The 23,328-nt window shown below is 40.9% G+C and overlaps 1 protein-coding gene across 4 annotated transcripts in view; it reads right to left on the bottom strand.

Moving 5' to 3' along the window:
* The window catches only part of SERCA (ATPase sarcoplasmic/endoplasmic reticulum Ca2+ transporting SERCA), a 45,181-nt gene that overhangs the window by 16,491 nt on the left and 5,362 nt on the right, over nucleotides 1–23,328 (bottom strand). For all 4 annotated transcript variants that reach the window (XM_033467486.2, XM_033467458.2, XM_033467478.2 and 1 more), the window contains exons 3-4: nucleotides 8,187–8,204; nucleotides 959–1,041 (exon numbers count right to left, since the gene is read on the bottom strand). In XM_033467486.2, coding sequence (XP_033323377.1) covers nucleotides 959–1,041; nucleotides 8,187–8,204 — 101 coding nt within the window. The remainder of the gene's footprint in view (nucleotides 1–958; nucleotides 1,042–8,186; nucleotides 8,205–23,328) is intronic.

Raw genomic sequence — 23,328 nt, 5'->3', positions numbered from 1 at the left:
ACACCGCGAACTCTGTCATTTAGAAAAAAGTATAATAAAATCCATAGAATTGTACAATTCGTTAATGGAGACACTGCAATCCAAAGGGAACTGTATCTAACTGTATCTGTATTTAATCTTATTCGCGGCGTGTTACGCAGCATCTCGAAGTTCGTAACACAACATTCTATTCAAATCTATTCGAATGCACGGACCATTTGCGAAATACGTGCATGCATGATTCGTTCTGTCACGCGACGGTGAATTATTCCAATGATCTTCCGAACGAAATTTTTTCTACGTGCGTGAAAAATAATGAGGTTTTCATATCGCGGAGAGAAATCGATACGCTATTTTTTCACCTTTGAAATGATGTATTTATAATGAGTGAGCCTTGAACCTTTGTAAACGCGGTATGACTTTGACCAACTAATTATTGCTTGGCGGCGATCAGGGGTAATAATGCGGCTGTTCGATTTCATTAATGTGTTTCGTTAGCGTTTCGCGTCACATCTAAAAATAAGGACGGTCATCGACGGGGCGTGATCTCGACGATCCTTTTTACGTACTCGCCGGAGAATCCGTTCGCGGCGTTTCAATGATTCCGAACTACAATCTCGTAGGTGATTCTTAATGGACGCCGACGCCTGTCGCGCGAATTAGCGGACGACGCCGACCGAACAGAAAGTTTCTGCATCGCGCAACTTTCGCCATCGTCGGCGAGCGCGCTCGCCGATAAGCAATAAAAATAAGTTTGTGTAATAAAGCTGATCTTCGTCGAGCAGGCAATCTTTATTTCCTTGGCCATTGACGCACGTTCTTGTACTCGCGATCGTGAATCGTGGCAGATGTAATCTCGCAATTAACCCTTAACCGGCAGCGAGCCATTTTTGCGAAACTACTTTGTACCTTCCGCGAGTTCATAAATATTTTCTTTTTTTTTTAAAGAGAGAGTAGTATTGTTCGAATGCATACGTACAAAAGAAATAATAGCGGCTAATAGAAGAATCTTAACTAGAAGGTCGTCGAACTGTTCCAAGACGAGCTGCCATATGGATTTACCTGAAATCAGAAAAACCAAATGTAATAACTTCGAGCAAGAAAGGTGTAACAAAAATGTTTTGCGATCAACATTTTCGTTCACGGAACGCGCCAACATAATTTCTATCGAGCCACAGGACGGAACGGTATAACAGATTTAATTAAAAACGAAATGTACCATTTTTCTAGAAAGTCGAATTCGCTATTTAATGCAACGGGTGAACGTACAGTTTCCGGCAGGAGGAATGCCACGGACAAGCGAAGACGGATGTTGCTTAAAGTTCGACGCGGGGCACGGTTAAATGCGCTCAGTTCAAATAAGCAAAGAGTTCTAATTGAAGATCGGAAATTACGATCCTTCGGTCGCTGAATTCGGGCTTTTATCGCGGGAAGACTCGCGTCGGTTAACATTGTACACGTGCGAAAAAAAAAATAGCGGAACTAAGAGTAATTGGGGACAGGCGACGGCGTCCTTGATAGCAAGTGCCTTCTGCCAGTGTGCTATTGACGTCACGCCGCGGTTGTCCCAACGTGCTCTACAGTTGACGATTTCATTAATTGTAGTCTACGATGACGGCCGGAGCGACAAGTGAAAATCCGATTGCTAGCCAATTATAGGAACAGGTTTTATCGCGGACATCCTCGTCGCGCTTTCGGCCGCCCATATTCGACGGTTCAATTTCCGTTCAATCTTCCGTAGCCTTGATTTCCGGCTATTATTAACGAAGCGCGCGACCGACGTCGTTTATGCTGCCAGCTTTTCGTAAGAAGACAGTGACAAAGGGTTTTCTCCGCGCATCCGTTTCCTTCCGGAGGGCTGAGGTTAAAGTACCTATTATGGAACGCTTTTCAGGGGGTATTAGATCATCGTCAATTTTATTACAATCTAGAAATATTATTGTTGAATATTTATACTATTTATATATACTAGTATAAATATTCAACAATAATATTTCTAGATTGTAATAAAATTGACGATGATCTAATACCCCCTGAAAAGCGTTCCATAATAGGTGCTTTTACTTCTAATAATATTTCTAGATTGTAATAAAAAAAAATTGTATAAATATTCAACTATGTATATATATATATATATTAATTGAATATTTATACTAAATCAAATTTTATACAATACAATTACCGCTGATGTTCGTTACCATAATTCTAATACTAAATAGTACAGCGTAATGAATTATGAAATGATCGCGTAGATTTGAATTTCCTTTATGCATTGTTTCGTCGCATGGAATATAACGTAACAACTTTCTTTACTTTATGTGACGCACAGCGAGTAACTCCTGTGGTTGGACGCTGCAAAACTTTTAATTAGTCGAACTGTAATCGAGGTTCGCGCGAAGAAGAGAAAACATGTTTAATCCCATGCAATGTTACGGCATTAAAGCCTCAGCTACACTGGCGCGTTTCGAACGTATCCCGTCGCACATAATTTTGCAAACATCTCTCGCATAGCACAAGAGATGTTAGAGCGTTGCAACCCTTAATTTTTGTTATATTCGTAGCGAACGATTGTTCGAAACAATTCTTGTTTAGATCGTTTATGTTAGCTACCGGTGCAGCGACATTCGATTGATTTCGATGACGTTTCGCCGTCGTCGCGTTTATCCACACAGTGCACACATCGTCGCTGGATCAATGGCGTTTGGACACGTAACGAGGAATGGCTCCGAGGTCTACGATCCATGGCTAAGCACCGCTTCTACGATCGCGTGCCTTATTTATTCCTAGACTATAGATCTTTGCGTCAACGTTCATTTTCATAACCTTTTTCACACACTTCAAAGTCAAGAAAAACTGTATTTCTTATACAGGCATTGTACGGAAGTCGTCAACCCTGTCGCTTTCTATTTCTTTCTCGTTTCTTCGATGCGATTGCGTAGCACTTTCTTTTATCCAGCCAGAATAATGGTTGCAGTTTTACAAAATTGTATGTTGTAATATTATTAGTTAACACTTCGAAGTATAAGGGACGGTAAAAATTTGTCAGAAAAGCTGGTTACAAAGCTATTAAATCGTGGCTTTATTTTCATTTTGTTTCGGTCAAACTCTTTTTTGCTTGTCGCATTGAAATTGTTGGGATTATGGAATGAAAAAATGAATATGATTCTAATTCTTTTCTTAAAAAGGACTTTATTTTATTCCTTTATTGAGAGAAGGTATATGGGCGAAAACGATCGAGCGACCAAACTCTACTGAGAGAGTCCGGTAAGAAAAAACGTTTCTTTTATACCCTTCTTGGGTTCGTCTTATCCACCAATCGGAGACGTTTTATTTGTCGCGTTTCACATTGTATACGTGACGCTGGGATCCACAAACAGTCAGGGCACGATGTGTATCTAATGGTACCGGTGATGATGTATCGCGGTATCTACTATATACAGTTTACATCACCGTCGTTGCCCGCTGACGGAACCGGCGAAAATGTAAACCGATATCTTAGTATCTTAGTACTAAGTAAACTATAGATTAATTTTTGTTCGAGGCTAAAATTTCAACAGAAATAAATGTAAATTAACACACACATATACAACAAAAAATTTGTATCAAAGTAAAATACTATGAAAAGAAAACATAATATCTATAAACGTTTATTAATTTATTTGTAAATGTTTTATACTGTGTAGCGCTTTCGTGAAATTTGAAAACGATGGCACTGTTTCATTTCCAAGTACTTTTCTTCTCACAAAAACGAATACAATAATCTTGGCAATCTTTCGAAGCAAAAAAACTACGTGCCGTGCTGTGTAAAAGCCGCGAAAACTGCGGAAACGGTTGGGGGTCACGAGAGGGTGGCAGCCATTGATCTTTTGGTGGACGATAAAAGTAGTAAGCACGCAACACGTGTCATTCGAGAGCAAGAGGTTCGGTCGGACTGGAGATCGTCCTTGACCGTGCAGTGGCTGAAAATCGAGAGCACGTTGTCGATTCCACGTGTACGGTCGAAGGCTGGCCGTGTGAAAGGCGACACCGACGCCTTGTGTTTACGTTCCAAGTGCAGCGAGCAAAATGCCGACACGATTACGGTAATTTCTTCAAAAATGGACAACTCGGAAAAAGGAGATACGATTGCTCGAGCCTCGCGGTTCGTTTTTCTAGTTGTCGACGATCTGTAATTAATAAATTATCGTAAGAAACCCTTTGAGAAGTGCCGTATAATTTCCAAGAACAATTTCTCAATCGTGTCAAATAATTATATAATAAAACAACACGCTGTTCAGAATAATATCTCCGGTAACGTCGTTCGAAAAGCGATCACAGCCGTGGGAATAAAATTGTGCGACAAAGCAACGTGTCGCGCGAAATAATATCTCAAATAATGTCATTTGGAACGTGCACAGGTCTGCGCTGCAACACCGGGCCCGATGCAGCCGGGTGCAACGCGGCGGACACGTGCACGTGAAACGGTAATGCACCGAGGTTGGTGTGCGCCCGAAGGCTGGCCTGCTTTGATAGCGACGCCTCCCATCATCGACGGCATCTGCGACTGCGACTTGGCTTTTCCTCTCGCCCCGCGACGATGCTCGCCGACTTAACGTCGTTCCACGTTCTGGCCTAAGTGCTAGCATATTAACGCGTTCCGGCCGAGCCGGAATCGCATTTTCGAAGATACGGCCGTGCCGGCGGGCACCTTCGTATCGCGCTTTGATGATCGACTGGTCTCTACTATGACGTCAGGTGATGCCTAACATCCGGAACCACTGATTCTCCGATCGGTTTGCCAATACTTGGCCGCAGCACGATACCGGGATCGTGGGTGGTCAAGATTTACCGGGGCCGTGCTAAAATAAATGTGGCTTTAACATCACGATTTTCGGGCGGTAAGGTTAAAGTACCTACCGTGAAACACCCCTCGACTGCGAACCCTTCTCGGAACGGTAGCACAAATAATACAAAGAAAAAAAATAGATAGACCACGTGAAAGTTGATGTAAAAAGTTCTATGCATCGAGCATCGTGTTTTATGAACTCGCTCGCGCGAATACTGTTACGTAACGAACAGCTGTAAAAAAATGTTCATTCGAATGCGGGTGTTTCTAAACAAGAGTATACTGTTCCATATTGTGTGCTTCGATTTTGCAGAGATGTTTTATATTTCGTAACATTTCTCTGACGAATTCTAATGATGAAATAATCCAAAGGGCGACGATAATCGATGGAAGACACCGAGACACTCTTTCTCTTCCATTTCGCGAGCACCAGCCACCTTTGAAATTCTGAACTATTTTTATACTTTGGAGAAGAGGTTGTTGTCGTTGGGTCATCGATTCTGATCAATTTCTTTCCGACAAATTTGAAGGAAAACTAAGTCGAGCCATATTCGTGCCACATGCACGAGTGCGAGTGCATTCGCGAGTGCAAAGATTTCAGTTTCTATTTATCCAGTGTTTGCGGAAATCGTGAAGATCAAACGCAAAATATCTTACGTAACGAGTATCGACGAAAATGGCAAAATATGGATCGATTTATCTTTGTTCCAGACTCATCGGATAAAGCTTAATAAAAATCGATGACCTAACGACTGCAATCTCTACTTATTAGCAAGAAGATCGAATAATTTTCCACGAAAGCATTCGTATAATTTCAGTGATCGTAAAATTAAAAATCTATGATCGGTTATTTCCACTGGTTCCAGTGGCAATGCCCGTGTATTTTCGGTAAAAACGAAATCATTTTACCGTTCGTGCGACGAAAAGCATTATCCTACAAAAATGGATCCGCGAAAAATCGATGGAACTGCTTTAACCTTTGTGAACAAAGTGCAAGGTGCACGTCGATTGTTACTGTGATATTTCGTGAATAGAGTCGAATCGAAGTTGACATTCGAGCAAGAGGAAAGACATGCGAACGATTTACGTTTCGACGAGATTGTCCCGAACTGCGTACAACCCAGCGGAATTCCACAAATGTGTTATTCTTGAAATTGTCCATTACAGGATCGTAAATGAAGCTTTTACAACCTCGTGGCACGTGTAATCGTGGGCTCGAAATCGGTGCGTGTTTTGTTGATCTATTTTAAGTCGTTTATTAACTTCTACGTCAATAAACGAGTATCTACTTTGCACTTGCTGTAAGTTCTCATTGCTCGAATAATTTTACACCGTTTTGTATCTATTTGCGTTATAAAAATATACGCCGGAATGTTTCAGCCAGGAACGCCTCGAACGCGTTGGACATCGTAAAGTGTGTTTGTGGTTATTGACATAAGGTTTATAGCGATGTTTTCACCGATACTGGATGGAGTTAGAAGACGAAATTAGTACGAACGGTACTTCGAAGGTAAAGTTACAGAATGGATAATAGGAAACTTAAGCACCGAGTCATAATGACGTTACAAAGGAATACCGATGAATTTTTTCATTTTTCATTGATTCGACTATGACATATTTCGTACAGAAAGACAGAATTTACTAAAATCTGCAGTGTACCAATTCCAGTCTAGTTTTGTGCTCTATAAAGCTCTGATTTTCATTCTATAAAATAAACGATCTTGCAAATTTCTATTAAATTATTATATTATTTGTAATACAGTAAATTTCGACTACATAAAAATTCACTTTGATTAAAACTATCCTGTTTATATATCACTCGCAATTAATTTCGAGGCAACTCGATATTAATCGAAGATTAACCTCCTACTAATTTATGGAAAAATGATGTCATTCGTTTGTGTCACGTTTTCAGGATTTTGCTTCATAGTGTAACGATCAATGGTGCCGCCGACTACGTACAAGTGCATCTATCTTTTTTTAATGGTCGAAAGAGTACGCCGGATTATGCGTTAAGTATGTAAACAACGACACACGGCGAAGAGAAGCCTCGATCTTCCATCATCCGATACTCTTTAGGAGAACCTACGACTTCCTTCTCAACGATCAGGCATCAAATAATTCGTTTGTGACGTGGTCTGATCAATAAAATTCAAAAACGGGAAAGGCAAAATTTAATAACGCCGTTACATTATTTTCAACCTATTCGAAATGTTAAAAATGAAAATAAATTTTTATTTCGCACAAAGATCCGCGGTTTAGTAATTATTAAACGGAGTAGTTCGATCATGTTCATAGAGAGAAAAACGTAAACAACGACTGAGTATTTTCAACGCGCACACCTTTTAGCATCGCGATACTACCCCATTATAATGGGGTAGTATCCGGAGTTGTTAAATTTGAACATTATACAAACTTTACGCAAATGAATAAAAGTTTAACGATGTAAAGTGAACCGAAACTGTGGAAACTCCATCGTGTATGCGATAAAAGAATGACTTTAGTGTGCCTATTTGGAGTGTTTATTTATCTCTAGTTCCAGAAATTTTCTAACAACCTGCATCGCCATCTTGAACATTTGTATCGTCAAAATAACTCTGATGTCTCGTGACCACCGCTTTGCAATGTTCATCATTTTTACACGCGCGTTATAATTTTACGAGAAACACTGTACCCTCGAGATTCCACCCGGATCTTGCCAACCCAAGCCGAGCCGGTGTTCTCTAGAACCAGCACATCTCTGTTAAACAGAATTTTCATCTGTGCTAGCTGTGATCGTGACGACGGCCAACGGTTGGCTAAAAATAATTAGGTCCTTGCACATTGAGTGCGAAATATTATAAATCGATAATCAGTTCTATCCACATAAATACCATAGAATTATCCTCGTGGCTGTTGAAATTATGTCGGAGTTCCAACAATTAAATGGAGCAAAAATTAGAACTACTCTATTCGACCCTTTTAGAGGCTTCTTGAACCCTTGGAGCTGACAAGTAGATTTTTCAGATATTCCGAGATGCGGTAACTCGGTTTTCCATTATTCACAATTTTAAACACAATGGCGTTCCATTTTTATAAAAGAAAGAGTTGGGCATATTTTATTCGAATAACGAATAAAATTAAAATATATATAAAATATTCGAAATGTTGTCCGAATAACACCAATAATTTATGCGATGCTTTAGCGCTACTTGCTCGAAAATGTGAAAACGTATCGGAAACAAGGTTTTTTGTAGCCATTGATCAACTATATCGCAATAATATCGAGAAGAAAGCGTGAAATTAATTTTGAAGAGAAATTAGTTGAAGGGTTCAAAACGGCTCACCGACTGGTTCATCTTACAAGAGAGCAGAACGATCTGTTTTCGACGAACGGACTTACCCTCTTCGGCTGGCAGCTCTGAAACAGAAAAATAAAGGTAGTTTAGCCGAGGCATTCGAGAAACGATCTGTGAATGAGTCTATTGTTTGGGATAATTCTAGACAGGGGCCACAGGCTCGTGCGTGCGATCCAACGTAAACGCGGCGCGGATCCGAGCGGCGGCATCGCCTTTAAGTTGGCCTAGTTCGGATTGCTGAAGCATCGTGGTGTACCGACATCGAAAACAACGATTTTTCTCGACGATAATAAACGCCCTTAGAACGGTGACGGCTCATTGACGCGTGTCCCCCTGACAGCACGGAGAAAAAAGTGGGCCGCGGCGGAAAACGGGGGGGAAAAAATATATGAAAGCTCGCCGATGATTCGCCGCGCGAAGAAGCGGCACGGATTACCGTACTCGTTCGAATAGCTGAAACTGATGCCTCTCTCATCGGGCACGTGCTGCATTTGACACACTTCTGGGCCCGTGCCGGCCACTCTGCCGCGCCGCGATTCGGTTTGAAAAACCATCGGGGGGGATTTGACGTTTTTCATCGTCCGCTCGTAATTCACTCGGGGCGGTTTTCGCGCGGGCGAAGCCTTGCTACAGTTCCGCGGGAAATGTAGCCTTCGTCGTGCCGTTTTCAAGAGCACATTGTTGTGCGGGATGAGTGATTGGCGCAGCCGATAGCTCCTGCTTCGCTCGAGGATAAAGAACGAGATAGCGGTAGGAAACGAACGGCGGATGTTGAATGATTTTCCGACAGTATCGCGAATTTATCGAAAGGTCGTGCATTCGCATACTTCCAGTGACACCAGAGCCTCTGTACACTTAATTTCGAATTTTTTGACGAATATTATATAGGTTTGCCCGAGAAATTCTTGCCGATTTTCGGTAGACGACGCACAGTGGGGTGGAAACGACAACGTTGCATCGAAATCGAAAGAACTTTTGGTAGAAATGAGATAAAGCGATGCTCTATATTTTTACGTAGAAGCTGAAACGTTATCGAATAAGGGAAAAATACAGAGAATGTGGTATGAACATTTATTAACCTTGAAAATTTATGTTAAACTTGAAATGTTCCACAACAAAATTGTGATTTATCCAATACCATACACAGTTGGGCTTTTTTTAAAATGAAATGTTAGAAATTAAACGCGTTTTTCACAGACGCTAGGTTTTAAGAAACAGTGTGCAAGATATATCGGAATCTAACCAAACGATTTCATAAAAATTCGGTAGATCGTCGATGCACAGAGTGCACTGTGCACTTTTAAAGTTTTCTTTTTGATATTTTGTTGCAACTAATCCTGTTTGGTTGAAATCCTGCACACCGATAGGCAATTAAAAAAAAAAAGTTACGCAAAAAACTGTCGTCGGAAAGTTAAACAAGAGCCTTTCTTTTTTTTAAACATTGCTTTTTTTACTTCGTTATGTGCTAAAATAAACCACAAAAACTTGTGTCAATCAAATACGTACTTTTCTTTATGGTTCGTTGAAACTATTAGCGATCCTTAGACTCGTCAAACGTTCTCCTACCCCCTTAACTAGTATTATGCACTTCTAGATAATGGATCGTTAAGTGTATTTGCACTTGTTAAAAATAATTATGCACGCCGTTAACGTGATTCCTACTTAATCGAATGCCACGCTAATTTTATATGGCTTGCCAGTATGGTCGACGCGAACTTCTTGCTACGCCTTACATATTATAGTTGAATACTATTTACAATAGGCAAGTTAAAGTGTGAAAAAGTTCGTCATCGTAATTTCCAAACATCCGAATTGTAAATCTAGCCACGTAGATTCAATTATAATATTAGCTCCTCCGCCCACCCTTTATATGCAAACAGCGTAACGCCGAAGCATCGGGAATGGAATTTCTCCGCCCCCGTTTTCGTCACAGACAGCTTGCCTCGATTTCAAAGCGAATTTCTCGAGAAATCTGCCCCCGAGACACGATAAAATCTCAATTCCTTCGGATCCGACGTAAATTGCGGCGGGAAATCAAGTTTGCTTCTCGTTTAGTTTAGAGAAACCGTTCTCTCGTGTCGAAGCTACTGTTCTCGAAACAGATTTCTTTTTTTTGTTGCATCGGCAAATACCAGCCTGTTCGATCGTATCGAAGAAAACGTGTCGCGCGTTACGCCTGTCAAATAATGTTTCCCAGCTCTCAGAAATTTCGGACCGGGCAACCGTGACGCAAACGTGGTTCGTAAACCCGTTGGCAATGTTGCAAAAGAGAGTATGGTCCTTTCGCGAGGCGCAACAGGCAAGAGGAAAGTATTGAAAATATTTTTAGACGGCATTGTTGTTTATTGGCTCGAGTTTTAAATTTGTTCGAATACCCGTGTCACGATTTCCCCGGGACCGTGCAAAATACACCCGGGCGACACGTTTACATTTGCATCGTGAACATTTCACGCGTGTGGTACATCTCCGCCGATTCAGATTCGAACGTGTATTTCTGAAATGTAGGTTACAGAATGCTAACAAATGCAAGCACCTGATAAAGAATTACGTAAGTTTTGGCAACTGCATTGAACATTTATTTGTGTTTCGAAAATATCGCGCGCGCGCGCGCATTATTATTTATTAACCAGCGATGCGTAATAATAGCTTGCACTACGATTAGCTTGTGCGACGCGCGCGCGCGCGCGTGTGTGTGTGTGTGTGTATGCGTACGTGGATAGGTATTGTGCCCGTGCGAGACCACGAAGCGATGGAATTGCGCCGAAGTACGAACAATGTCCAATAACAAGCCAATTTTCGTAACTTCGCTGCTATGTAATGTTATTACATCACGAGGGAACTCGTTAACATAGCCATACTTTTCTTTATTAACCCCTTGACATATCGTTTTCTTCGCAGTTGCTGCGATTAGACATTTTTCGATCGCAATGCTTTCTTAGAAGGACAAGAAAATTGGTGCTTATCGCGCGTCTAAATTTACTCGAATGCTTAAATATCGATGACAAGAGAATAGAATTTTATCGCATGCTCGATAAGTACGTTGTTAGAAATTTTCACGACGAGTCGGACTCGTCGAAGTGCGGCAAGGGGTTAATCCTACGCTTCTGCCGAACTAAGAGCAAAGTTCGACTCGATCAAGCACTATACGAAACACCGATATATGCAGATCTTATTTGCAAACTCGATGCAACCGTATGCAAGACGCGCGCACGCATGCTTCCTTTAAGAGTTATTAAATCAGCAAATTATGATTCGCTGGGTGAAGAAAGGTCATCGATTTGCAAGCCGCGCGCGCGTCGCGTTTCTTACCGACAAATAGTTAATTGGATTGCCTTTATTTAATTATGCCCACGGGGTGTGAAATTGAAGAAACGACTGGCGTCGAGGCTGCGTTACGGAGGCACCACCCTTTCGAGAGACGATAGCGTCGCGTCCCGAACGCGTCCCAAAGTTATTGAAACGATAATTTCTGCGCTAACGAAACCGTCGCGTTCGCTAAAAACAATCGAGAAAAATGGCGACGCGATGCTATTTCGCCGTGAAAGGCGCAGGTTCCATCGACGGCGCAACGACGGGAGTTTTCATACGCCGCAGAAACGAGGCCATCCGCGTGAATTTTTGCACGCCAATTACGGGCCGCGTAACGTGAAATCACGATAATTAAACGTTTCGGGACACGCGCGGCGCATCATTGTCGGCGGCTATATTCGAGCTAACGAATTCCTGGCGCACAAATAGGAAAGCACGGCTCTGCGACGACCAATCAATTACTGTCCGCTACAGATGGACACGGACACGATTCTGCGACGACAGACAATATTAACGTCTCCATCCACAATCTTGACCTATCATTCGCTCGTGCCTTTCGATCGCTAATGATAGAAACGTATTTTTAAGGACTGATGCGGACCGAACAATACCGAGACGAACAACGGATGTTCTCTCGGCGTTCCAATCGAGTCGATCGAATCAATTCATAATGGTTTTTCAAATTTTACGTCTCCTTGCGAAAAATTGTCGTCGAGGCGTCGAATAATTACTACACATTTTCAAACTGTTTCGCAACAGTCGCGGAAATGTTTCTTTCAATAAACAACTGTGTCGAAATTGTTGTCGCTCGATCTCGAGGAATTCGACATTTAAATTGTAATTTAATATGCAGACCCATCGTGCACGAAGTAACAAAACGAAATAATGTAATGAAATATGTAACAAATTACTTTCGATTAAGTAACACTATCGACGAGAGGGAAGTTTGCGGCCGAGATATTGGCAGCCCATTACGAAATAACAGCGCGATAAATGCAATTAGCATTGAACCGTTTATGCAAAACAGTTCCCTATAAATTGGTTCAGATAAATTGGATAAAATGCAAATTCCAATTCAATTTATTCGAATACTTACGCGAACGTTAATCTGAAATCGTTTCAAAAATTGGATCTAAAATAACAAACACGTAGATACGAAACTTTAAACAGACAGTAAATCTTTTCTTCAACGAAATCCTCGACCGTCGTACGATTTTATGAGACAACACAAGTCCACGTTGCTATTTCGGTGCGTTTAAAGTTATTTTTTAAGTTTCATATATTACTTCTCATCTAAATAAATGTTTTAATTATTATCGTTATCATTGCTATTGTTATTGGTACTTTTTGTATTATTATTGTTATTATTACTATTGCTATAACTTTTTATTACGTTGACGACTATTGTGTCTGTTTTTCTCTTTATTGCCATTTAGTTTATATATATATTATCATTATTATTTTTCCTTTTTCCCATTTATCTTATACGATATTTCTCTTTTTTTCTTTCTTTCCATTGTTTGTAAATCTTCTTAAATTGTGTGTCGTGCAGGACCGACCAAATTTATTTTATTCGTAAGCACGATCTATTTTTGCTGCAAAATTGTTTAGAGGATAATTCTCCAGCTTTCTTCTCGTCTTTCGAATTAAAAAAAAAAAAAAAACAGAAACAATAAAAACAACAAGCAAAGAAAGAGTCTGAAGGAAGAAAAAATAGCAAATGCGAATAAAAGAAGAGTTAAAAGAGAAACAGAGTGACGTAAAGAGTGACTTAACATGAGAAATAAAGTAAAGAAAAGCTGATAGTGTAAATCTCGAGAAAACAGAAGAGGAAAGAAGCTATGGGAAGAGACAAAATAAAATAAAAAGAGGGTAAATTAGTAAATAGAAAGCTCGATTTGTATAAAGAGGCTACCGCGGTGCGTCGTTTGCAAGAAAACATTTGAGGAACGTACAGGTTGAGCACATATGGAATGCACGGATCAAGAAAATATCAATTATTTTATTTGCGATGCATGCGAAAGCGAAGCTTGAACATCGAAGAATATGACCTGATCGATACTGGAGCACAATTTACAATTCTTATCGCTAAATTTTACAAAACATTTTCCCTCCTTTCATCGAGCACTATTTAAACCACAAATCACTTTTCTCGAATTGAAATTTTGTTCTTTCCAAGTCAACGACTGTGCTGCACCGTACTTCCCTCCAGATTCGAATAAACATCCGCAGTCTAGACGTAAATGCACATTTACGTTATTCCAAGAAAACTGTGTATCGGAGTGAACTTAACATTTTTTTCAATGTCTCCTGCTTTCTCGATTAAGCGACTATTCATAGATTTCTGCGACAGCCCGTGACGCAAATCGAGTCATTATGAAACGGACCTCTCACGGAGCGTCGCGAAATTAATAAGCCGTTTTGCGCTACGCGGTTCGGTGCAGCACAAGAATGCACATTAACGAAAGCGGCGACTTTGCATTTCGAGGCGTTGCTACGCTGCGTAATCAGTTTCCCAGCGCTAAGGTCGTCCGCAAACTAATCTTTGAACGTATGCAACTCTGCCAACGTCACAGTTAACGCGAACATGTGACGTTCGGATAGAAAGTGTTAATAAGTATCGCGGCTTCTAGTCGCAAGATCCGCTATCATGCAAATACCAATAGAGAACAGGATCTCGATAAGATTCGGTGAAACGACTGCTTTTTCCAGCAAAGTGCAATCGTATCGTGTAATGCAAATATTGCACACCGGGTGTATTACTGCACGCCAACTTTCCCAACAGTATAATACATGCAGATAAATACGGTGGTGCGCATAATTACAAAATCAGAGTAGCTTTTACATTATCACCGACGTCTAAACAAGAACTTAACGAAACATCGTATTTGCATATTTCTATTTTCTATTATTTCTAATATAGAAATATACAAATACGTTGTGAAAATTCTGTTTAATCGGTTTCCCTCCTTTAAGGGAATTTTTCATTCGGACTCAGATTCGTTGCGTGAAATGCCACACGATATCGTGAATACCGCGAACACGCTATTTGTATAATACTTAACAGCGGAGCTAGATAAACAGGAGCAGTTGCGGAAGACGGTATTTAATTCGATCGCGAGAGATAGCGAACGAAAACGGCGAATTTTTTAGCACATGGGGCAGCAAGCGTGGACGACGTTTCCTATCCGTTCGCGATTTCCTGTGCGCTGTTGACGAAAAATACGGAAAGTCGGAGCGTTACGCGCGGCAACAAGCTGCTCTAACTTTGAACAGCGGCCTTAAAACGAATTAACCCCATTTGCTGCGATAACACTTAATGTAATTTCACCGTCAAGCGCACAATTCGCCCGTCACGACTGATTTTTATGATCGCGCGTGTTACCCCTTTGTCGACGGGAATTTTATATTAAGCGCCGGGGGTGGGTTCTCCCGCGTAAACCCGTGAGTCCACCCAACTCTAGAATCGGTTCTTTTTAAATTAATAATATAATATTATAGTATTAAGAGTATAATAATATAATATATAAAAATATTCCAATTAATATGTGCCTTGTGTGTAAAATTGACACCGTCGTTAAAACTCACTGCAATAAGAAGCAAACAATTTATTTTACTAAATATTTATAGAAAATAAAGAAAAACGTATTTACGCAATGTTCTCTTTACATTTTTCACATAGAATAAAACGATGTGCCGGACAAACTGTCTTTTTACACTTATCGTGCACTACGTACATTTGCATCGGGACGTATAACAATGTGACTATTATATTCATTCAGTCCTTTACTTGTGTACTTATCAAATTAATGTTGCACACGTTCGTACGTAAAGCCAAATAGTTTAAATATTTTACAAAGCTATGTTACCGAAGTTAATGGAGCTAATGAAGGTGGTAACGCTTCGTTTAAACGTAGATTTCAATGGACGAAGTTGAGGAAGTATTTCTCAAAATTTCAAACAGAACCAATTAAGCGAATTAAACGAAATTATTCGTATCTTTTACATCGATATAAAACCCTGCCCTTCCGTTGCCGATATTTATTATATAAGAATACTATATATATATTAGTATTATATAATATATAATTTATACATTATATAAGTATTATATAAGAATACTAGGAGTATAAATTTTTGGGTGTTATTATACTTAATTTTTATGTTCGATCAAATCAAAGTAGGACAACCGTATTTCTAGATTGGAAGCAGGTAATAAAACCGCATGAAATAATTTAGAGTTGCAAAGTTTTCCAAGTTTCATTTACCACTTTTCTTCTCTGAAAGCTCGCAATTCCAGTTGTTACACGTGGGAATGGTCTATTAGAGGGATTAATTAATTCAGAGAACGCGCTGCGATCCAACAACGAAGCAATCATTATTATGGCTGTTGAAGCGAGAGTATCTACCGGTAATGGTTTGCCCACGGGCGTGAGTGAGTGTGCATGGCGTCATGGAAAAAGTTTATAGCGATGGACTAACTTCGCCAACCGTGTATCAATAATGAATCAGACGACGAGTTGTTCTGACGTGTGGTTGCTTACGGTCGGTCTCGCGTCCACGTCAGGTGTATCTCGATCGAATGGGAGAAGGAAAATGCAAAACAAAGAGTTGATATAGCGAGGAGTAATTAAAATTCCTGACGCAATATCTAGGTGGCACAACAATTCTCTGACCATCCAAGGAGACGTACCGAGAAAGCTCGATTTTTCCGATCGAAGACACCCTTTTTCGACTAAACCACAATTAACGCGTTGACGTAACTGAATTCGTCGTCGACATCTAAAAGCTAATTTTTATCACAACACATTCGTGTAAATTATTTTCTACTTCGTTGCTTAACGCTAAACTTGCTAAACTCTGACAGTGACTAACGTGCACTGCGGTCTTTTGGGACACCCTGTAGATAGCGAGGAACAAGTTAGTTAGAAAAGTGACTTAAACGCGCGTGCAACCACTCGATCGTTCCATTTCTTCTGCATTAAATATTTATTATTCGTTGTGTATCAAGGATATTATAAATTGTTTTCACAAACCTCAACTGTCCCTGGGTTGCAAAATGTCTAAAACGAAGTATGACGTGTTCAACTTTCATGCTCGGATCTACTTGCCAGTTAAAACTGTGCGACGATTACTTCATTATCATTTTAAAAACGATGAGCCAGACTTCCTCGAGCAAATGATATAAAACTTTCCGTAAACTGGTCATATTGATGCAAGACTCAAAATGAAACAATTTTACTGAAGTAATTTTTCTAATTACTTATCTATTTGCTGGCTGACTGCTTCGCGTTAACGTTCGACGAATAATTGCGACATGATACGAGGAGACCCTTTGCCAAACTTCGGGGCCTAAAATAAGGGAAGCAGCACAAGCTTCTCGGAACGAAGGGCGAGAGTATTATGGTCATCCCCTAGCCATGACTAAGCAAGTAGGAAACCTTTCTGGACTGTTCCGAGGAGTTTTAATTGATGTGCAAAGGGAGAGGGGTCCGCAAGGTATTGCTACGCGATTCTGCGAACCCTCTACGTCTACGGTGCATCGAGGATTCACAATGCACCTGGCATCCCGAATGACCACCGTCGGGATTTCGTCGCTATCCTTGAACTTTCATCGGAGAGATATGGAAATGCAAAGTATTTTTTACCAGTTTATGAACAGTGAAAAGAAGATGCATTACATATATAATATTTTATGCATTATTTAAGGTTTAACGTCCGTCTCAACTTACGATACCGTTCGAATACTTATTAATGGTACTTTAATTTTGGAAGACGTACGAGACACATTTTCTTCCAAGAATTGACTCGAGCACGATTCGACAAAGAGAATCGACAAAAACCTCGAGCACCGTACAAGGGAACACCGTGTTTCTCAGAAAAGAATCGATTTTATCCGGAGGATCGTCGATTCATCGGAAAAGTATCCTAAAAACGCGAAAGTCTCTTCTGTTGATAGAATTGAAATACACGGAAATCGTTCCTCGAGAAAAGAAAACGGACATTTCGAAACACGCAACGTCAGCTCGACTCGAACCAAAGCAAACACGCTGGTCGGCGTCGAATTACGCAGCACTCGATGATATTCCCCTCGAATACAAACTGTGCGAAAGAATCGCTTCGTTCGCCACAAGTTTGTCTAATATTTCCACGAAATTGCCGGCCTAAATGACGGCTGGTCTTCGACGAGAATGAGAAGTCATGATCGACCTGCGATGAAAGGGAACGCGCCGTTTATGAACAGATGAACGTATCAACGGCCGCGGAATGTGTATTTCTGGAACAGGATGAACGTACTGCAAAGTGTGATGAAGCTGTAACGTCCTGACCAGGCGCCGCACACAGTACGAGTATCTATTAAATCGGAAATTTATTGATCTTCGGCGCGTATCAATTTGAGCTGGATAGGAATGCGGACACGAACTCGACCATTTGTTTTTTAGAAGTTTTTTCCAGTGAATTCCGATCCTAGAACGTGTCTACGATACACTCCTGGTGTGTTCAATGAGCAACGAACGTGTTCCATTACTTTGATACTTATCTGTACCTAATGCTCGTTTAAGTGCATTTTCTCGTCATAGCACATATCAGCTACAAAAATATTTGTACATACGTAAGTCAGAAACAAACTTACAGAATTTCTTTTCTATCGAAGGCGTGTACAGTAATGTCTCCCTTACTGACGCTCAGATTGTCCACTAAAATGGATAATTTGGGAAGAGGAGATACGATTATTCGAGCCTCGCGGCTCGTTTTTATAATTGTGGACAATTTATAACTACAAAAATAAACCGCGAGGCTCGAATAATCGTATCTCCTCTTCCGAAACCGTCCATTTTTGTGCGCAATCTGGGCGTCAATTTGAGAGACATTACTGTACCTCCTTTCGGCGAGGGCTAATTTTGCATAGCGCAAGGCTATGTCAAGGTTATTTGCAGAGAGACCGGTTGGAAAATTGAATTCAGCTTCGAAATTTCCTGCGAAGTTGGATACATTTATGTTTGAAATTATTATCGAAATCAGAAAAGAAACGTCGAATCGAATTTCCCCTGTGCTACGCAAAACTCTCGTATCAAGACCTGTACATCGATGTTCGTGGTATAATAACTCCGGCTGTTCCACTGGCTCGACGACGTTATCGCTTATCGAGTTATTATAATCGATGTAGTACTTGGATCCTCGCTGATCCGCGATTTTGTTTGCCAGCCGCGTGTTATACCGGAGTTCCGCGATTATCGAAACAAATTAGCGACATAACGAGCGAATAATCTAATTTCTCGCGCGATCTATGAACACCCATGCACGATTAGGTCTCGAGTGCTCCGACGAGACTCGATATCGGTCGATACCAGATATCATCGAGTGACTGAGCCGCGTAACGAACCGAGCCGTCGTACGGTGGTCTAGGAATTCACCTGCCGTAAATTATCTTAACGTTGTTTCAAGGTATTCGGTAACAATATAATAAGTCGTTGAGTTCGCCACGATACCGACTAGAATGTTATAACTTCGAAGGTATGCGATAACATTTAAAAAATCGAGATGGTCGGCATATTTACAAAAAGGAAATTTCTTTTTTAAAGTTCTTAAATTCCAATACATAGAAAAGCGAATACTGGACAACTTGTTAATATTCTGGATTTCGTGCTTCTAAGGAGTCGTCGATACATAAGAAGAAGAACTTCGTTCGAATATGAAAGTCGAAAGAATCGAATTTTGGCCAGAAATGATTGTTTCGCAGACCGCTGTGGCGTCGAAAGATCTTCCGGAAACACGTATAAATAGCTGGCAGACAGAGCATGGAAAATGAGATCAGCTTCGAAAGAGTTTAAGCACCTGTAGAAACCAGGACCCGGCGAACCATGAATTTAACGACACTGCGAATAATACCGTGTACACGTTTGCACACCAATTTTAGACACCGAAATTGTCTGAGCCGCGGATCCTCTGTGTAAAAGACGTCCCTTTGAGCAACATGATGAACGTTCGACCGACCACCGATTAATGCGGCGAGTCCGGCCGCTTCTCGGACCAGAGGCGAATCAGAAAGGGCTGTTGAGCGCGATGGGAGCCGCGGAAATAGGTGCTCTTGTCCGGGCACGAAGGCGTACATGCAACCGAACTTGTTTCTCCCGCGTATTTTATTTTCGTAAACGAAAGACGATACTTCTCAGCGCCTGTTTCGCGAAGCTCGTAATCGCGACGCGTAACGCTCGATGGAAAACCAACCGCTTCGCGCGGATTCGAACCGTTAACCCTTGAAATGCTGATAGATCTCTGCAAAGATGCATCATGGTGCAAGATGCTTGCTCTGGGAGCTTCTACGAGGAACGTCTCCATCAGTTTAGCTTCTCGTATTACGATAAAGGTCATATTATTCGAATTCCAAGAATTTATTCGAACCACATAAATGCACGAAGATCCGGAGTGTTCTTCTTACATTTAGGATGAATATTTTTAGAGTATCTTTCCAACTCGATACTTTGGAACAATATCGAATTGTTCGTTAAACGGATCAGCTGTCCCAGAGTTGAAATAATTTTAACCGGATATTAAAATTCTACCGATACAAATTTCGCTCGAAGGAAATTGCTGCAAAGGTTTCTTCGAATAAAATATCGTCTCGATGGAGAACGAGAGGGAATCGATGCACTGTCATTGCCGTGATCCGCGATAAGAGCGAGAATCGTAAAAGCAAGCAAGGAACGGAAGGTTTCTCGGTGCTTGAACCGGCAAACAAGTCGACGGGCGTCTACGCGACAAAGGCAAACTGGTAAATACAACGTTGGAAAATTCTGCTGGACGATGCGGATCGACGAGATAACTAGAATCGATCGGATACGATCGATCATTTTCGACGAGTATCGTGGCAACGAACGATCTCGCGGGATACGAGAGCTTGCAGGAGTGTCGCTCATTTTAGATTCTGTAGATCAAGAGGATTATTTGGATCGGCGATTCTTACGAACGATAAAGTATCTGGTATTCGATGTTACAAGCCTTCGGACCGACGGCTCTGCGAAAATAAACTATCGATGCCACGTGTGATTGCCTGGCAGAATCGCCTAGGCGCGCGTGCTGTGAAATTGATAAAAAACGGACGTTCGTCAGTATAACGGTACCGTCCGCCGTGTATCGAGAACGTAATCAAACACTTTGTTTGATGAATGATTGAGAATTCATTCGCGGGTCCCAGGATTGCGTCAAAGAACGGTTCGACGCTGAATATGACTGTGCCAATATAACCGTTTGGAAATTTCGAAAAATCGATTTCATTCTCGTGGATCGACTGTCGAGGAACATTGTGGGGCAAGTTTCGTACAGAAACGCGAACAACTGACCGGGTTCGAACGCTTTTCAACGGTCCAAAGTCGCGAGACTTTAAACGCGTTCTTCTTCTTTTTCTTTAAACTCTCTTCGACCACGAGTCTCTTCAAATTTTCCACGCGGGTTTTTGACAAGATTCCGCGTTTACTAACGAAGTCCTTTTTTAATTCCATCCGTCGAGCTTTTTAGTTCTACGAAAGAGAGTGTATTTTTCCTTCAAACGAATCTAACAAAAGTTTCTGTTCTACCAACAGGATAACGGGCAATTGCTATAAGAGGATTCGGTTCAGATTAGAGTTCAGTTTACCGAGCACAGCTAAAATTTAGTTCGCATGAACGCGGTTCTACCGCGAAGGGGTGCTAGGGTTAAAGGTGTAGATTGGTAGAATTCCGTCGTTGCCCAAACGAAAAGCAGCGATAGGTTTCCTAAGTAGGTCGTATGCGCGAAACGTTAACAGGTTTCATTAATCGTTTCATCAACTTCAAGCCGTTCTCGCTGCGGCGAGCACATTAAACTCCCGCTTTCTTGATTAACGCGTTTCATTGATTTCACGTCAACGTGCCGCGCACGTTTCCCCGACGCTTCTCCGGGTACGATGCAACGCGTATTTTCCAACTGGTTGTTCCTGCATGCCACGATACTGGAATCCAAGGCCATTATTGACAGACTACATAATACTGTTTATTATTTTGGAATGCCACGCGAACGCAACCTTGCGCTTTCTACCCTCCTTCTCGTCACGCTTTCCGCGATCTTGAAGAGGCTCGAAGGGGACATTTTTGTCGAATCTTTCTTTTCGCGCCATTTCGATCTCTACAAGACTTAACTCAACATACTACTGGACTTCTGCGTTTATGCATTTTCGTAGTACTTTTTATTCTATCCGAGATTTTCTATTGATATTTTAATTACTTTTTCCGCTAGAATTCCACCAATACCTTCGTTCTATTGGCTATCGGATATAATACGTTTCGCTTCTTTGGCCATGCGTTCCGCAAACTGAACATTTTCTTCTCGAGAATTTATTTATCTTACGAGTGGAATGTTTTTGTTATGCATGTTACGAACTCTTTGCTTGACGCTACGTTTCCAACGTAGTACACACGATTTTATCGGGCCCCCTTTTAGACTTTCGACGAATCGAATGATAAGTAAGATAGTGATCGCGCGATCCGACGACTTCCATGGACTGATTACAATGTATAATTATATCATGACGCACAGATGATCCCCTGTGTTTTTCTATTACATTTCATTGTTGAGCCCACCTCTCCAAGAAAGTGATACGCAAACAATTTAAATCTATTTCATTCACGTATGTACGTTCATACATTTTCGGAAAACAAACAGTCCCAAGCATCCCGCCGAGATACGCTCTAACAATAAACCAGAAGACCCCCTTCAGAATTTACAGGTAAAATCATCAAGGTCATCGTACACTTCTGTCGATAACGATATTTTTGATCGGACAACTCATGTGTCTCCAGTGACTTATCTTAGCTTTATCGAAGCGAAGCTCAAAGCTTCCGATATTAACGTTCAACATCAACATCGATTAATGACGGATGTTTTTGTTTGCGATATTTATCGTCCGACGAAATCAAGATTTCGAGAGAAAGAGAGAAAGAGAGAGAGGAAGGGAAAGGGAGATAGAGATAGAGAGAGAGAGAGAGAGAGAGAGAGAGAGAGAGAGAGAGAGAGAGAGAGATGTTATATAATTTTATTCTACAAACTGCGCGCATTGCATTTTCTTTCAGATCTGAACGCAAGGAAATTTTCACGAGAAAACATTAACACTGTCAATATAATAGCTGCAAGTAATTAAAATCTAAATTGAGAATGTTTTTACACTACGTTCGAACTATAAACGTGTCCGACACATTTTCCCATAGATTTTCATAGTTCTCAAATATTCATATATCATAGATATCTTCAAACGTATCATTAAATCGACTAAATTATGTACTTTTTGCATTAAGTTTTATTTAGAATTCAGTTCACTGAAAAGATCTTAAGAACACCTAATAAAAATATTTTCCAAATATTTAAAGCATCCTTCTTGTCGATACACTGTAATAGAATACACACGAAGAAACATTTTCGATATTTCATTAAAATTTTACTGTAAGTTACTTAATTTATATAACATAATTTTTGGTAATTAGCTATCGAAATGTTTCAAAATCTGAAATCTAAACGGTTCGGGAAGGAGGGGGGGGGACGAAGTAGGGACGCCATCTTGGATATTTGAGAAATTCTTCATTCATCTGTTCCGATTGAGACGATTCGAGACACGACTTTCGATAGTTCTGTAATTCAAAGAGAATGTACCCGCATATCGACGTACATATAAGTATTCTGAGAAACTACTAGACTGGTAAATGTGCTTTAGTGATGCGGGCCATTGAGGAAACTTCGAACACGTGTACCAGAGGATTGGCAATGGGATCGACACTGGTGGGGTTAAACACCGTGCGGCGCGGTGTACAGACCAATGTTAGATCAGGAGCATGATAAAATCACTTTTACCGCGCTACTCAACTTCGCCG

Source organism: Megalopta genalis, chromosome 6 (genome assembly GCF_051020955.1).
Source record: "Megalopta genalis isolate 19385.01 chromosome 6, iyMegGena1_principal, whole genome shotgun sequence".
Lineage (NCBI taxonomy): Eukaryota > Metazoa > Arthropoda > Insecta > Hymenoptera > Halictidae > Megalopta > Megalopta genalis.
Note: the sequence above shows the minus strand (reverse complement) of the source record. Positions and strands in the feature narration are given on the sequence as shown.